Source organism: Kogia breviceps, chromosome 19, assembly GCF_026419965.1.
Source record: "Kogia breviceps isolate mKogBre1 chromosome 19, mKogBre1 haplotype 1, whole genome shotgun sequence".
In the NCBI taxonomy this organism is placed as follows: Eukaryota; Metazoa; Chordata; class Mammalia; order Artiodactyla; family Physeteridae; genus Kogia; species Kogia breviceps.
Genome location: NC_081328.1, coordinates 535582 through 553202, shown reverse-complemented (window position 1 = coordinate 553202; position 17621 = coordinate 535582). Strand labels below are relative to the sequence as shown.

General features: G+C 59.5%; 1 protein-coding gene across 1 annotated transcript in view; it reads left to right on the top strand.

Annotated features, from left to right (window-relative positions):
- The window catches only part of TNFRSF13B (TNF receptor superfamily member 13B), a 29262-nt gene extending 13269 nt beyond the window's left edge, over positions 1-15993 (top strand). Inside the window, exons 2-8 of the mRNA XM_067021480.1 lie at positions 2215-2352; positions 4879-5124; positions 11019-11204; positions 11551-11770; positions 13027-13137; positions 15197-15407; positions 15607-15993. Coding sequence (XP_066877581.1) covers positions 2244-2352; positions 4879-5124; positions 11019-11204; positions 11551-11770; positions 13027-13137; positions 15197-15407; positions 15607-15993 — 1470 coding nt within the window. The 5' untranslated portion in view covers positions 2215-2243. The remainder of the gene's footprint in view (positions 1-2214; positions 2353-4878; positions 5125-11018; positions 11205-11550; positions 11771-13026; positions 13138-15196; positions 15408-15606) is intronic.
- The last annotated feature ends 1628 nt before the right edge of the window (positions 15994-17621 follow it).

Genomic DNA, 17621 nt, shown 5'->3' with positions numbered 1-17621 from the left:
ATTGGCTCTTTGAATCTGGAGGCTGTCTTTCAAATCTGTTTTCTCTGGAACTGCCATCAGTCAACCTCCGGACGTCCTGATATAATTCCATATTTTTCATATCTTTTCCGATTTTCTGGGATATTTCTTCAATTACATCTTATAACCCTTCAACATATGTTTTTATTCTGGCTATTTTTTTTTTTTTTTTTTTTGGCGTTACGCGGGCCTCTCGCTGCTGCGGCCTGTCCCGTTGCGGAGCACAGGCTCCGGACGCGCAGGCTCAGCGGCCACGGTTCACGGGCCCAGCCGCTCCGCGGCACGTGGGATCCTCCCGGACCGGGGCACGAACCCGCGTCCCCCGCATCGGCAGGCGGACTCTCAACCACTGCGCCACCAGGGAAGCCCTGGCTATTATATTTTTAAATTTCTAGTCATTCTTATTTGTTCTATGCATACAATTCTTTAAAAGTAGCACATCGGGCTTCCCCAGTGGGAAGGCAGGGTAGGGTCAGGCAGCAGCGCGGGCATTTTCTTGAAAGAATCTCCCAGCCAGTGCCTCCAGGGCTTTTCCTTTGGGTCAGTTTTTCCAGAGCAGAGTCTGCTGGCTTCCTGCCAGTTGCAGGGTGGGGAAGGACACATCTTTTGACAAACCTGGCCCCAGCACCCCTGGGGTATGGCTGCGGGGACAGCGGATCTCACTGCCACCCCTCCTCAGCTGCGTCTGAGGAGACCCCAACCTCCTGCTCGGGTGGGTGAGGGGCCGTCGCCTGCCTGGGGTCCAGCCCAGACTTTATGTAAGGCTCCATCCAACCCCATTTCACTGCTCTGCCCTCCCGTCCCCCACGGTCAGAGGTCCTAGTGCCCCAGTTCCAGGAGGTTCCAGGAGGTTCCTAGCGCCCCAGTTCCAGGAGGTTCCTAGCGTTCGGTGACTCAGTTCCGCTTCCTCCCCGTGAGCTTCAACAGAGAGAGAGATCTTCAACCGAAGCCCGTCACCCCAGGTCCTCTGCCTCTTCCATCTTGCAAAACGTTGCTGACACCTGTCCCCTGCTGCAGTCACTTCTCCCATTCCATCTCTGAGGACGACTATCTTCTCCTGCCCTTTCAGTTTGGTTTCAAGAGGGAAGGAGGATAAACCCAGGTGCTTAAGCTGCCGGGTCGAGTGGGAGCCGCTGGTCCTTCCTCAGTGGACTTCCACTAAAGAATAAGCAAGTGCCTCGAAAAATGTTTAAAAGAAGTTGTTGGGGAGGAAAATGCCATGAAATTAGGCAGAAAATTACAGAAGACTCAGCAACACACAACCGTCTGGAATGAGTCCCAGATGCCTCGCAGAGCCGAAGAATCCAGACATGAACGTTCAAGAACGGGCGGTACCAGCAGCCTTTGGCCCTGTGGCGTTCAGACCCAGGACAGAAGTTACCTCTGGGAGCGGATGTTGCGCGGGAGGGGCCCCCGGGAGTCATCGGGGCGCAAGAAATGTTCACCACCTTGACGTGGTGGTTGTGACACAGGTGGAAAGATTCGTCAAGCTGCACTCCTGAGATTTGTCACTGTGTGTGTCTCACATCTCAGCAAAAGAGCAAGGGAAGGGAACGGACATTTACCGAGCGCTTGCTGCTTGCTAGGCACTGGCTAGGTCTGCTTTTCTAATTCATTCATTTAATGAGCACCTACTATGTCCTGGGCACTACCTAGGTTCTGAGGACCCAGCACCAGACAAAACAATTAGCGTCTATGCCTGCGTGATGCTCCCAGTTAATGGGGAGACAGTATCAAATAACTGCACCACAAAAGCCAAGGGACAACAGTGAGAAGAGCACATCGGAGTGCAGAAGAAGGGCCAAGTCCCAATCCGGGGCGGGAGGGTGTCAGAAAGGCTTCCCTGAAGAAACGAAGTTGCAACAGAGATCTGAGGGGTCGGGAGGAAATGACCAGGAAGAGCAGGGGGTGCAAAGGGACCAGCACGTGCAAAGATCCTGTGGCAGGAGGCGTGTGCACGTCCACGAGGGCAGAGAACGGGGCCGAGCAGGGCTCCACCGATGCCAGAGGGGCCTCAGAACTGCCGTGCCCCACACGGGAAACTGAGGCTCAGGGTGTCAGCCCCGGGTTGCCCAGCAAGTACAACTGGGGCAGAAACCAACTTTGTCTGTTGCCCCTAGGGAACGTGAGCGGGAGAGGCCGCCTGGGCTCCGGCCTCCGGTGGTGGCAGCTGCCCTCACGTTCCCTGCCTCTCAGCCCCACAGGGCCCGCGGCTGGGGGTGGCCATGCAGCCCTGCCCCGAGGAGCGGTACTGGGACCCGCTGCTGAACGCCTGTGTCTCCTGCAAAACCACCTGCAGCAATCAGAGTCCACGCACCTGTGCAGCCTTCTGCAGTGAGTTCTGGGGCCCGAGCCTGGGCTGGATGCCCCTCCTGCCCCCCGAGGTCCCCCTGGCCTGCACTTGGGGCCTGTGGAGGGGTGGAGGGAGACGGGAGATGGACACTGTGGCACCTTCTTCTACCTTTCGACCCTCCTACCCTCCTTGCAGCTTCCCAGCGTGCTCTGTTCCTTCCTGCCTCAGGGCCTTTGCACAGGGATGCATTTCCCCACCTTCTCCCCTGGGCCCCCTCCTACCCGGCCTTCAGGTCTCAGCCCCAAATCAAGAGGTCCTCTCTGACTGCCGGATGGAAAGTGGGCCCTCCTTCATCATTCTCTGCTCTTTCTTCTGAAGCTTTTTATTATAGAAATTATGACCGAGAGGACAGCATGATAAACCTGTCTACCCATAAGCAGCTTTAGAAATTCCACCTTTTCAGTCCCCAATTTTTTTCCTTGTGTAGTTTAAAGCCAATCCAAGAACTCATATTATTTTACCTGTAAATACTGGATCACGAATCCCTAACACATAAGGGCCTTTAAAATATAACCTCAATATTTTATCACCCCCAGCAATAATTCCTTAATATCATCTGCACTCGGGCCATATCCAGTTTTTTCTAATTGCCTTGAAAAGTGTCTTTTGCTTGCTTTTTCCTAACTTGTTCTTTCCCTGATAGAACTTATCACAGCTTGTACGACACTTTCTTTCCCGTGTGTTCATGTGTCTCAGCCACCCGACTGAGAGCTCAATTCCTTCCTCAAGCCTAGCACAGTGCCTGACACATAGTAAGTGCCTCACAAATACTGGCTGAGTGGGGCTCAGAGAGGCTGAGTGACTTGCCCAAGATCACACAGCACAAGAGTGGGAGAGTTAGGGTTTGAACAACAACTTGCTGAGTCTGCAACACCATGGCTTTGAGCCACTATCCATTAACGAGGTGGACACTCACTGTTGACCCACAAACCCCTGGAAAGAGGAATCTGACAGACCCTTCAAGGAGGTTATTATCTAGTGGGAGAAATGACTCCACTTCACGGTAAAAAGGTGGACTGCCACAAAACGCCACAGTTGGGAGAGGCCACATCCAGCTGATAGGCTGGGGAGCAAGGAAGCTTTCTGGTAGGAAGCACCACCTGAGATGGATTGTTGAGAGTCCACAGACGCAGAAGTCAGATGAGGGGGAAGGGCACCCCTGCAGGAGGGCCCGGCGTGGACAGAGGCACGGAGGCGGGAAAATACAACAGGGACTGTCAAAGCCCAGAGGGGAGGTTGTGGGGTCAGGCAGTGAGGGCTGGTGGTCTGTGGAGCTGTCACCCGCACAGCCACATGGGAGTTCCCAAGGAGGAGAGGAGGTCACGGCAAGCCCGGGAACGCTGCTGCCGTCAGGCTAACTCCACCTGTGAGTGTCGGGGTCAGGAGGGTCCCGGGCCACAGCAGGGTAAGGGCAAGGGGTGGTCACTGGTCCTGACAGGATCACCCGAGTCTTCCCCGAGGTCCCAAATGCACGCCTTCCTGGTTTTGTCTCCTACTCTGAAAAGGATGTAGGCGTTGGCATGTTTGCATCGCAAAGAGGCACAAGTGAATATTCTATTTAAACCTTGAGCATTATTCATTATGTGTCAGGCACTGTGCTGGGGACTTCAAATCCTCCTAACAACCGTAAGAAATCACCGTTGTTATAATTATTCCTCTCCTGGAAAACAGGAGACTGAGGAACGGAGGGGCCAAGCCCACCACGTGAAGTGGCGGGCCAGAGCTTCCCCGAGCCCGCGTGGCTTCAAGGTCTGGGTTCTTGGCCTCTGTCTTGTGCTGCCTTCAAAATGCACCCTGAGAACCTGCATGCGAGTCACATTTTCATATGAATGAATCTTAGAGACAAGGGAAACCTACCCTGTGAAAGTACAGGTTTCTTACGGCACTCAAAACTGCTCTCTCCAGAAAGTGTGAATGGGCTTCAGTTTGCTTGGCTCTACCCCTTGGCACTGATGCCTGGTTAAGCTCCTGAAATTATCATTTATTATTAAGACAGAAAAAACACTATTAATCTGAGCTTTCTCACCTTCCTTCCAGTCCCCTTCCCCAACTTGCTAAGGCAGATTCTGGCTTTGTTCTCCATTCCTTATGTTTATATGAAATATGTTTCTCCCTTATGAGGTTTGAAAAACCCAAGTAAAGAAGTTATGTGACAATGTAATAACTTAAAAGGTAACTAGAAAACCCTTATACAGTTAGTACTAAGAAATGCTCCTTTAAATAATATATAGATCAAACAAGAAATAATAGTGAAAACTAAGAACATTCTAAACTAGGTATTGAAAAAATACTACATGTCAAAAATGTGTGTGATGCAGCTAAAACAGTACTTAGAGGACAATGTATAGTCTTACATTTGCATACTGAAAGAGGACTTGGATTACCCTGGAATTGCTTTTGGGGAAATGGACTAGGATTTTTTTTTAACTTTGATACCCTTTGAGGCCAGACCCCCAGTTCCTGCCTGTGTCTGTCACCCAGCAGCATCACGCATCTCTGTCTCCCAGAGTCACTCAGCTGCCGCAAAGAGCAAGGCAGGTACTATGACCAGCTCCTGGGGGACTGTATCAGCTGTGCCTCCATCTGTGGACGTCACCCCAAGCAATGCACACACTTCTGTGAGAACAAGTTCAGGAGTCAAGTGAACCTCCCACCAGAAGTCAGGAGACAGCAGACCGGAGAGGCCTTGACCTGGGCAGACAACCTAGGGAGGTACCAGGGATCAGAGCACAGAGGCTCGGATGTGGGTCCAGGTAAGCCACCTAAGGTTGGCCTGCGCGGTGTCCAAGGGTCAGAGTGGGTGGAAGGCAGGCACCAGGCCTCAATAAGGAGAGGCTGCAAAGCAGGAAGTCCAGTGCAGGCAAATGGCCAAAAACCAGGGGGGTGGGGGGATCATCACAGGATAGAAAAAAAAAAAATTAGGCAAAGTTTACAGAAGTCTGTGGGCAAGAGGGAAGCAAAAGAAGAAAAAAGACCTGACAGTTGGGAGTCTCGTAATGGTGGCTGAATGAATTCTTAGAACACAGGGTAGCGAGTGGACAGCACACCTAACCTGTGAGCAAGACCCCCACCCACTCCATTTAGAGACAACGGAGACTTCCCAAGAATGAGAAGGAAAAGTACTACCAAAAATGCTCACGGTGGAGATGGGCCTCCTTAGATATGTGAGAGGGGGTCCCTTGAACTGGGCACCTACTAAGTGCCGAGCACTGGAAACGACCTAATTAATCCTCCCAGAAAACACCTCTTGGCTCAGCTACTCTGCTCTGTGGTGTCAGAAAGGACAGGGCTTGGGTGGGTATGTGGAGCCGCAAACACTTGACATTTATGGTGCTCTTGGTCTGCCAGGCGCTGGCTGGTTTTCCTCCTTTTCTGGGACTTTCCTCATGACCTCACTTCCATGAGAACAGGCTTCGTGTGTCCCGATAACAAAGTGCCCAGCCTGGTTCTTCTCGGTTAGACTGTTGTCTCTTACTCCGTTCTGCTCTCCTGTCAGTAAGCTGCTGCCATGTAACAAACAGCTCCCAGATTCCACGGCGTGTTACTCCTCATGGCGTAGGGCTTGGCTGGAGGGGCTCCGCTCCTGAGTCTCTCATCCTCCCCTGGGACCAGTGGGTGGGCAGGAACATCGGAGGTGACACACGGGCCTCCGAACCTCTTGGCCAAGAGCTGGCACCCATCATCTGCTGCATCCTGTCCCTCCAGATGCAAAGCCAGCCAGATCCAAGGTGGGGGAGACAGACCCCACTCTCGGCTGGAGGAGAGGCGAAGGATTTGTAGCTGTGGGGGGCTTGTGGCCGGTTTTTGTCCGGCACAGCCTCTTGTGAGAGGAAATGCAGATTCACACACAGAGGGCGTGGATACGGGGGAAGGAGGTGGCGAACGGAACCACAAAGGGGGCTGCCCTCCGAGGTCTGGTGACCCCCACGCCTGCCCTGCAGTCACTGACGTATTTGACTCTTCCAGACAAACCCAGAACCCCGTCCACCTCCGGTGCCACAGATTCCCCTTTACAGGCAGGGAAATTGAGTCTCAAAACCTGGAGAGTCGGTGCGCAGCTGAGCGGGGACTCGGGCCCGGCCTGCGGGTTCCTAAGTCTGTCTGCTCTGCAAGAGGCAAAGCCCAGAACGGTGCTCTGGGGGGCCGTCGCCCACTTAGGGGGACCTCTTGCCAGCGTGACACCGTTAGCCCTTCCTGTCTGTGACCCCCAGACAAGCCCCCTCCCCAGAGGGCCTGGGGTGGACCCTCCAGGTACGAATCCCCCAGGAAGTGTGGAGAGACATTCCAGGAGGCAGTGGGGTCAGCGTGACCACATCTGACCTGCAGCAGCCGCTGTCCCAGGTGGCCTCCCGAGCCTCGGGGGCTGGGTGACGCCTCGCCGTACCTGCCGCCCCCGCCCCATGTCCTCCTGGAGGTCTGGGGCTTACGCGCGTGTCCCACTGTGTCCTGATACCTGGGCGTGCAGGTGATGCGAGAGCTGGGTTTGGTGGGGACTGTGAACAGGAAGTGCCGGGCCCACGCCCTGGGGGTTAAGGGCAGGGCGTGCAGGACACGCTGACCTGTCCCGCCCCCCCCCACTCACTCCCCGCCCTGCCAGCCCCCACCTCGGCCCCTCCACGTCTCTCGGAACGGCCGTTCCTTCATTTGACGCTAACTGTGGAGGGCTCAGCTGTGCCTGCGGGGCGGGTGCGAGAGTCAGGCAGACCCTGTCGCTGACCACACGGAAGTCACGGTCTGACGGGAGAGACAAATGACTGAGGAATAACCTCGGTGCGTGGCGACGACACCGCCCAGCCGGGGTGCGCTGGGGCGAGGACGGTTTCCCCGAGGACAGGCCTTCGAGGTAGACTGGGGACCAGACCCCTGGTTCCAACAACTCCCACCAGCTGTGTGACCTCGAGCAAGTCGCTTAACCTCTCTCTGCGGTGAAGTGTTTCCCTAAGGCTGAGACCACCTGCCTTCACGGGGCCGCTGCGCTGCGTATCAGGATCAGCACGCAGTAACTGCTCGTTGAAAAGGGAAGCACGCTTCTAAGAGACGAGGTGGAGAAAGGTGTTCCAGGCAGAGGGCACAGCACGTGCATGTGCTGGGAGGGGCTGGGAGCGGAAAGGCACGGATTCTCTGTGGACGGGGTGCAGCCACTGCTAGTACCGCTGGGGCTGCGACGGCTACAGTGGGAGCAAAGGCTAAGTTTTAGTGAAAATTGAGGCTTCCTCTTCTTATCCGAGCCCACGGAGCCCCCAGGCCCTATTCAAGGGCCTCCTGGGTCCCGGGTTCAGAGCTCTGGGTGGCGTGAGCGCGGGTGACCCGGGGTGTCTCCAGACCCTGCCCTGGGCCTTGATGCCCCAGATCCTTAACTTGATTACATCCGCAAAGGCTTTTTCCCCAGATCACGTCACGAGGTCCCACGTGCAGGTTACCAGGCCCCGTGCAGGTTACCAGGCCCCGTGTGGGAGGGTGGTGACCGCCCTGGGAGCACATCCAGCACGGTGGCCTGGGGGTTGGTCTTGTCTCTGGCTTTTTATCTCAGGGCGTGGAGCATTTCCCCCCTCCCCGCCCCCCGCCCCCCGCCCCCGCCCTAGGGTGTGGAGCATTTTCTCCACCACCCCCCCATCCCCCGCCGCCCCCCGCCGGCTGCAAGAGGTGTCACCGTGGCGGCCGCCCCAGGCCCCCTCTTCATCCGCAGGGCTGAGGCCAGGGAAGCGGGGCAGAAAGCCTCGGGAGCCCCCCTCACCCCTCCCCTGACCTGCCTGCTCGCTGGGCTGGGGCCGTGGGGCTGCTGGCGGAACGTTCCACTGGGTCGAGCTGCTACCAACAGCGCGGAGGAGGCCGGAGTGCCCGCCCCATTTCACCAGGAGGCGGGTCTGACCGTGAGCAGGGGTGGCCGCAGGGCCCAGGCTCAAAACCTGTCCTGCCTGGGTTACACCGAGGCCCCTCGGGACAGGTCACAGCACTGCCCGCCTGGCCAGCCCGAGCTCCAGCCCAGCAGCAGCAGCAGTTGGGGAAATCCTGTTTCTAGGCGAGCCTGGCTCTGAAAACAGTACCAGCACGGGACAAACCTACTGGAAAACCCGCTTGGAAATAAACCACCCGCGGTGCCCCCTGGTGGCGGCGCTCAGAACTGCGCCGCAGGCCTGGCTCTAAGGCAAGGACAGAGCTCACATCCTTCCGCGACCGAAGCCCCCGCACCCGCCGGGGTCCGCAGACCAGGGAGGCGCTGGGCGAGGCCGCTCCGCTCCGGGGCCAGGTCACTGAGGGCCGACAGAGGGCCGCGACCGAGCTTGCAGGTCTGAACAGGGGAAGCACAGCGGCGCCTGGGGACCCCGTCCCCCCACCTGGCCAGCCTCCGACTCGGCTTTAACCAGCGAGGCAGCCAGCACGCTGCTCGCCGGTCCCGCCTGGAAAGGGCGACGCGCACAGATCGTGACGGAAGAAAGAAGGTATTAAAAAGCGAGTTTCAGGGAAAGTCTCTGCCCAGGAGCAACAGCTGCTGCAGAGTCTGGCGTTGTCGGTTCCCACACGCTCTTGTCTACGCCTATTTCACAGCAGGCAGAGCCCCAAGCACCCACCTCTCTCTCCCTGTTCACCTCCCGCTCCTGAGGGCCGGCCCATCTCAGGACCCACCATGTAGCTGGTCTCCGGCTCTCCCTGTAAACAAAGCCCAGCAAATGCCTGCATCCACGAGCCTAGAAGTGGAGGCGGGAAGTCCACAAGCCTGGAAAGGGCGTGTCCGTGTTGGCAGGTGGTTGCACGCGGCCCTCAGAGGAGACCACCCCGCCCAGATGTGCCTGCCCGTGTTGCCAGCCTGGGACAGAGGCGGAAGGTGGCGTCTTCCGCAGTGTTAACTGCGCCTCCCCTCTGGATCCAGGGCCTTTCCGAAGCACGTTCCAGGAGCGGGTCACCAGGCAGGAACTGGCTCCGTTTCCCTCAGGAAGCCCTGAATCACCCTCCTCACGTGGCGGCTCAGGGCGCCCGGGAGAGCAGAGCAGAGACCGCCAGACCTCGTCATGGCACAGGCCAGGCCCTGCGCCCCCTCTCCTGTGTACTGCTGGGTGCAGGGGGGCCCGGCCCAGCCCGACTTGAAGGGCAGGAATCAAGGACCATCTCCGAATGCCAGCAGCCGGCCTCGAGGTAGTTTGAGTGTTAGAATTCAGCTGAAAACACCTAAAATATGCACGTGTTTGGTCTCAAATCCACCCGGCAGTTCACTGCGTACTTAGCAGCGCCCGGTAGCTGGGAATTCCACCTCCCGTGTGAAGGCTGCCAGCCTCTCCCCCGCTAATCCGGCCAGGCCGATGGCTCTATTTTATCCCAGGGACGCGCAGGAGCCGGTGAGCAGATGGGGGCCCGGGAGCTGGGACACACGGACGTCGCCGGCCTGGGGTGGCGCCAACAGCCCACCCAGAGCTCCGTGAGCGTCAGGGTGGCGCCAGCCAGCTGTCACCTCATGAAACCCTGACTCTAAGAAGCGCCACGAAGAGGGACAGCGTCCGCCCTCGTCATCTGTGCGTGGCTGGCCTGGAGCCCCGGCATGGAGTCCATCAGACCTGCCTCCAGGTGCAGCTCTGTCATCTGAAGAACAGACTGTAAGACCGTGTGGCCACAGCGGGAACAGCCTGCGGGATCCTCAAACGGCTCAGCACGGAGGCGCCACCTGACCCGGCAACTACGCTCGTGGGACGCATCCACGGGAACTGCACAGACACGTGCACGAGGAAACCTGCACACAAGCCTTCACAGCCGCCACAGGGTGGGAAGCACCAAAGCGCTCACAGCAGACAGACAAACGCGACGTGGTGCATATCCACACGGCGGAACGTCACTCGGGCCCAACACACGTGGCCGCACGCCTGAGCCTTAGAAACACGCGGAGAGGCCGGACGTGAAGGTCCCGTGCTGCACGATTCGCTGGCACGAAGCGTCCAGAACAGGCGACAGAGACAGTGTGGTGGTGCCTGGGGCCCGGGGCGGACGGGGGGCGCGATGCGGCGCTGGACACACCCCAGGAGCACAGGCAGCAGCTGCGCGAGCCTGAGAACACACTAACCACCCCCCACACCTTCACGGCCGTGAGGCCGGCAGCGTGGACTACACCTCAGCCTCTAAAGGGGGCGAGTGACCCCTCCTTCACAGAAGCGCGAGGGTCAGGGACACACCAGAGAAAGTGTCGCGTGCGGCCAGCGGCCCTTCCTCCCTGGGGGGGGGGGGTGGGGCCCGATCCCGGGGCCCGGGACAGATGTCGAGGGCAGGGCTTTGGCTCAGGGCCCTGAGAGGAGAGGGACCAGCGCCCCATTTCCCCAGGCCCCCCCGGCCTACAACTGCCCCCCCAGGCTCAGGAGCAAAACCACCGTCTCTCTCAGAGCACGTGCTCCCTGGCGAGACAGACACCCTCCCCGGACCACTGTCCGCCTGACCATCTGTCCACCTCTGGCGCCGTCCCAAGCCGCAGCCCACAGCGAGAGAGAACGGCAAAGGGCGTCCAGCTCCGGCGTCTCCGGGCCCTCCGAGGGGGTGTGGGGGTGGCCGTGTGGCTTGCTTGGGGCTCACGGGGAGGAAGCAACTGAGCGGGACGAGGGGCTGCTGGCCGGAGGAGGGGATGCTCCAGGGAGGGGCCCCTCCTGACCCTGGGCCCCCCGCTGTCTTGCAGCCCCCCCAGGGCTAAAGCTGAGCGCCGACCAGCTGGCCCTGGTCTACAGCACGCTGGGGCTCTGCCTCTGCGCCATCATCTGCTGCTTCCTGCTGGCCGCGGCCTGCTTCCTCAAGAGGAGGGGGGACCACGTCTCCTGCCAGCCCCCCCCCGGGCCATGTCGGACGCAGGCCACGTCCTCCAAGGGTGAGCGTGCCGTGGGGTCCTGGACACCCCCGTGTCCTGGCTCAGCCCCCGCTTCCGAGCGGGACGCGGTAGCCAGTTCTCCCGGGCAGCAGCCTCGCGCCAGTTCCTGCCGTTTCCTATCTTGGTGAAGTCGGGTCAAACGTCAAGGCGAGAGGAGACAGGCCCCTGAGGAAGGGTGGGCGCCGGGCCCCGGGGCTTGCCCCACTCGCCAGGACAGGGCGGCTAACACCGGAGGTGGTCCCCTGGGGGTGCAGGGCGCAGGCAGGCTGCGAGGCCCGCTCCTGGGGGTGCAGGGCGGGGGAGGAGGGGTCCAGCCAGGCCGAGGCCAACGCCCTCTCCCCCTCAGCAGATCACTGGATGGAAGCGGGCAGGGCTGCAGGGGCGACGCCCGAGCCGACGGAGACGTGCAGCTTCTGCTTCGCGGAGCGCAGGGCGCCCGAGCGTGCCGGGAGGTGGGCGCGCCACGGCCAGAGCGCAGCCGGACGGCCCTGCGCCCGCGCCCCGAACGGCGGCCTCTGCGGCATTGAGGTCGTGTGCACGCCCGCCCAAGAAGGAGGCCTGGCCACGTGAACCTGGGGGGGTTTGGGGGGGCTGGTGACGGGGGAGAGAGATGGGGATGGGGGGTGAGCAGGTATGAGCAGAGGAGGAGAGACAGTGAGAGGGGGAGAAATGATGGTGAGGGAGGCTGGGGAGAGAGGGAGAGAGCAAGGGCAAAGGACAGGGAAGGCGGAGGCGAGCAGAGGAGCAGCAGGCAGAAGGGCCAGGGCTGCCGTACTGACCCCAGGTCTCCACTGGAGGTCACTGGCACCCAAACGCACCTGCAGTGAAAGCACCCACACCTGCTGGACCCAGCCCCGGGGACCCTTTGCAGAAATAAAACCTCCCACACTGCCCACTCCTCCCTGTGGCTGGTTTGGGTCGCGTCTCCCGGTGGGGACTGCCCCATCCCACCCCGCCCGCTGCCCCTGGGCTCCAGGCCTGCTTTCCAAGGATCTGGGCGAGCGTGTGGACCAGGGAGCAGGCTCTGCTGTCCCCTGTCACCTGAGAGGAGAAAGCAGCCGGCTGATGGTGGGGGCCTAGGGCTGGGCCCGCCTGCGCTGATCTCAGAAAACCAATTTCCTCCCGAGTCTCCTCAGGAAGGCGTGCAGCGGTGTGACCACGCGTGCGTATTCACGTGTGTGCGCGCATGCGCTGCCCCCATGTGCGGCGCGGGGCGCGGGGTGCGGGGGGCAGGCGGGCTGAGCCCAGGCGTCAGGCTGCTCTCAGAGCCCAGGACCACGTCCCTGCATCAGCTCACGAGTGCTCTCGTTTGGACGCCAACCCGCACTCTACCATTTAATACTTTTCTTTACGTCAACTTACCTCTTCTTCCAGACCTACGTGTTAAATTTTCCAGGTTCTGACTGGTAACACTGTATCTGAGCATTCACAATTTGGTTTTCTGGCCACACCACGCGGCTCGTGGGATCTTAGTTCCCCGACCGGGGATGGAACCCGCACCCCCTGCAGTGGAAGCGCGGTCTTGGCCGCTGGCCCGCCAGGGATGTCCCGCATTCACAAATTTTTGATGCTACATACACTTTATATCTGTACTAGCAGTGAAACCTATACTGTAGGAGCATTTAAACCTGAAAACACATAACTATTGTAAGCAGCAGCTACACAGATAAACACAAGATTATGCAAACCATTCATCCGGAAACACGTGGCATACCTATGTGCACCAAAGGTTCACACGACACCCTCTGGGAGGCGTAGACAAGAAGCCTGAGGCTCCATCCTTTCACCATCCACTGGCTAACGGGCCCTGTCACCTTCCCAGGCTGCTGGACAAAGCCCCACACGCTGTGCAGCTTCAGCACTGGAACCCCCTGTCCCCCAGTCTGGAGGCCGGAGCCCTCCCAGGTGTCACAAGGCTGGTCCTGCTGCGGCCGTGACCGTGACCTTGACAGGAGAACCGCCCCGGCCTCGCCCCCAGGGCTGCAGACGGCCGTCTTCCCTTGATGCGTGTCTGTCTGTCCAACTCTTCCCGTAAGGACACTGGTCACCCCTAATGACCTCGTTTTCACTTGATCGTGTCTGTAAATCTCCAGACAGGGTCACGCTTAAAGGTTCTCGGGGTTGGGACCTCAGCCCATGAATCTGGGGGCACACATTCAGCCCAGGACACAGGTCCTCCCAAGGCCACTCTCGCTTCAACGCGGTCCGAAGCCAAGCTAGCTTCTAGCAAGCACCCGCCCAAGACAAGCGTCTGACCCGGTGTTCGGGGGGCCCAAGGCGGCAACGGGGACACCTTGGTGCAGCGTCCACCAGTCACCAAGCCCATGGCAGCACGGACCCTGTACCTGGTGTCGATGCCCACCAGATGCTGGGGAAGTCCCAGCACGTCTCTGAGCTGCACGGACGCGCGTGGGATGCAAAGCCTCACCCGAAACGTGTGCCCTCCCCTCCGGTTTTCACACGCTGCTCATCTGAGCCCAGGGGGCCCTGGGGGATGCTTCTGGACCGTGGGGGGAGTGAAGGCTGCCGCAAACACAGGGCAATGTGTGCCTGACTACGGCTCTCCACAAAAATAACCTCTTTTTTTTTTTTTTCTGTCAGTTTTTCAATTGGTCTTTAGTGTAAGTTGATGTGGCAGGTTTTTTTGTTTTTTTATTTGAAGACCAGGATCCTCTGCTGCAAAGAAAATCTGAAACTCCAGACACCATCAGTTTTATCCCCGTTCTGTGGTCCGCGTTCTGCTGGTCCTGCTTCCGAAACACACTCTGACTCCCGCCAACCGCCAGAGCCCCGAGCCCAGCTCCCGCGACGCCAGCCCCGAATCCGCCCTGCGCACCCCGCCCAGGGCTCAGCGAGCTCCCCTGAGTACTGAGCGCTCACCCAGCCCTGCCGCGCTTGTGCCCAGGCAGCCAGAGCCAGGGGAGGCGGTGGGTCCGACCGGGCACCGCAACTCGGGTCTTTATCTCCAGCTTTACTGAGATACAAATGACGTGTAACTTCGTGCGAGCTGCCGGGTGACGCACCTGTACATTGTAACACGCTCCCCACGTGGCATCAGGAACTCCTCCACTCCAGACCACGATCAGCCGTGTGGTGAGAATGCGTAAGATCTACGCTCTCTGCAACTCTCAAGCACGTGACACGGTATCGGGACGTGTCAGTCTCACCCCTGGGAGTCTGTGCCCTGTGGCCAGCATCTCCCCCTTTCCCACCCACTGGCAACCACAATCTACTGTTTCTCTAGACACTGGCCTCCCTGTGTCTCTCTACGGTTTTCCGAAGAGCTGTTTGCAAACAGCATCACCTCACCCCTGCCCCGTCTTCGGTGCTGCTGTCCTGGAAGCCCACGATCCGTCGCTACTGCTTTTGCTTTAGAAACTCAGTAGCATACAGAATGATTAAAAATAACGAAAACAACGCTTTTTAGATCTACCTTCACGTCTAAAAATCTTCGTTTTCTGTGTGTAGACCCAGGTCTGTCTGGTATCTCTCACTTCTTCTGTCTGAAAAGCTTCCTTCAACAGCTCTTGTGCGAGTCTGCAGAGGATGAATTCTGTCTGCTTCAAAAGTCTTTCTGTTTCTGAGGGATTTTTCTGGGCAGACTCTGGGGTGTGCCAGTTTTTTCTTTCCAGCATCTCAGAGACATCACCCCACTCTCTCCGGCGCCCACAGTTTCTGACAAGACAGCTGCTACAATTCCTTTGTTTTTTTGCAACGTGTGCCTTCCAATTTTTCCCTTTATCTTACTTTTTAGGGGTTTGAACGTGACGTGTCCCGGAGTTTTCCGTTGTGGGTGGGTTTGTTTTGCGATCCACCCCGCTTGGTTGGGGTTCTCTGGAATGTTTGGGTCTGTAGCTCGATGTTTTTCATTATAAAGTCACCGGCCATTATCCCTTCAGACCGTCTGCTACGCCCCCCCCCCCACCCCGGGTGCCCCATCCTTGCGGGTTTCCCCCCTTTTCTTCCCTTTGCTCCGGTTTGGGTGGCCCCAGGGCCTCTTCCCTCAGCTGCGAGGTCACTGACGGGCCTGTCGGGGACCTCCTTCCTGTCACCACGATCTCGGCTGCGACCTTGGCTCCCAGCACCTCCGTCCAGTGGCCCTCCTCACACAACGCCCACCCCGCTGACGGCCCGCGTCTGCTCCTCACGTTTTCCCTGAGCGCCGCCAACGCGTTACCCGTTATGCAGAACCCCTGCCCGACGGTTCCGACGTTCACATTATCTCTGAGTCTGGCTCTGCCGCTTCGTCTCTAGGCAGTGAGTGTTTCTACTTGCTGTTTTGTGTGCCTCGTGATTTTTTCTTTTATTTTTTTTTTTTTACCAAATGCCAGACCTGTGTGGGGCGGCGGAGACCGACGTACCGAGTTTTTATGCCTGAAACCGGCCGGCCTTTCTCTTCCAGGCCGCCGGTGAGGGGCCCAAGTCACAGGCCGAGCTGGCTGGGTCCTGTCGCCGCTGTGATCCCCCCGGGCTCCCCGGTGGCTTCCGCTGGCCCCGTGGGGTCACGCTCTCGGGGCGGGGCTGCTCCCTGGCAGCTGCGCGCCTTCCTCCGCGGGAGACGCCCGTCGCTCAGTGTTTCCTCCCCGGGGTCCCGTCCCGCCTGCCCCCCCCCCCCAGCCCGGAGCGGTGCCCTCCCAGTGTCCCTCCCTCCCCGGAGCAGGGCCCGCCGTGCTCCTTCCGATGGAGCCTCAGGGCTGCACTGACCTGCCTCTGCCGCCGAGTCCACACGCGCAGACCGCCCCGCGCCGCACAGAGCGCGGCCCCCACCTGCCACGGCGGCATCTGCTGACCACCTGAGGAGCAGACAATTTCATAACGGTGGCTAAAGAAACCACAAGGTTAAAGGTAAAAACGGTACTCAGGAACTTATTTACAAACCAGAAATACCGTCACAGAGGTAGAAAACAGACGGTTACGGGGAGGGATAAGCTGGGAGACTGGGACTGACGTGTACACACTGCTGTACATGAAACCGGCGACTGACAAGGACCCGCCGCAGCACACAGGGAACTCTGCTCGATACTCTGTAATGACCGAGACAGGAAAAGAATCTAAACAAGAGCGGATACGTGCATGTGTGTAACTGATCCACCTCGCTGCGCCCCTGAAACTAACACGACATTGTAAACGAGCTGTACTCCAATACAAGTTAAAAAAGGAACAAAGATAATTTTAGAAAATTAAAATCAATCCATCCATGACAAGAAATAAAGCGCCCCAAACTCAGGGGTCCCCGACTCAACAGCACTCCCGGGGATTCCGTGCTCTGCAGCAGGAAGACAGGGCGCTGCGTCTCCCACACCCTCCCGAGAACAGGCAGCCCTGCTGGGCTGAGAGGCAGCCCAGACCACTTGGGGGGTGTTAATTCCATCCGTCTACACAGGCAGCACGTGGCGAGGGACCCGAATGAGTTCGAAAACGCCGCGCGACCGCCGAGCCTGGGGCCGCGAGAGCCCTGGTAACCCAACGCCCGCGGCAAACGAGGACGCGCCACGAGCCTCCAGCAGGGACCGAGGGACGCCAGCACAGACCCTGCAGGCACGTCCAAGCTGCCCCGCTCCGTGGGTGTTGGTCCTCCGCAGAGGGGGCCTCCGCCACGCGGGCCAAGCGCCTAACCACGGACATCGGCGAGCCCGCGGCCCGAGTGCCCCGAGTACGGCGAGCGCCGTCGACCGCCTGGCCCGCCTCGGGGTGCGCGGCGGCGGCGGACACTCACGTGCAAAGGTACGGCAGGAGCGGGCGGCTCTGACACCCAGAGACACACCCGCTGCACAGCCGCAAGCACCCTTGTGGGACCCGAGGACCATCCTCGTTCACCGAAACTTTGCTTCCGAAGTTATACAGTAAACGCGGAAGGGGAGCCCTGGCTCCAAGCGGTGTGTCCCGTCACCCGCCCCGCCTGGAACGAGTGCCGACGGACGTGCATTCCTGGGCGATGCCGACAGCTCGGCCGGACGGTCAAAGATTTGGAAGCAACAGGGTTCAGGGACTGGCGACAGAGGATGTGGGTGGGGACACGGCTCTCCCGACGGGCACAGGCCGTGCTCACCCAGGAGAAGCCCGACAGAGGACCCTCTCTGCCAGGTGGACCCAACAGCCAGCTGCGGGAGCGGCGAGCTCGCCGAGGACCCCCGCCCCACTCCACGAACAAAGGGGCCACCGAGACGGGGACGGGGCTCTTTGAAGAGGCGCGATGTCAGGCCCCGGCCCCGGCTCACCAGCCAGCCCTGCCGGGCGCCCACGTGGCGACTGGACCAGCACCGAAGCCCAGGAGCAGCTGGCCACCTGCCGGCAGGCCCGCCGCACAGAGGCCAGAGCCGCGTCCTCACGGGATCGACCCCGTCTCCTGGACGCAGACCCGCCTGCCCTGCCCGTCGGCACCACCCCAGGCGACGCCCCGCGAGCCCCACAGGACAC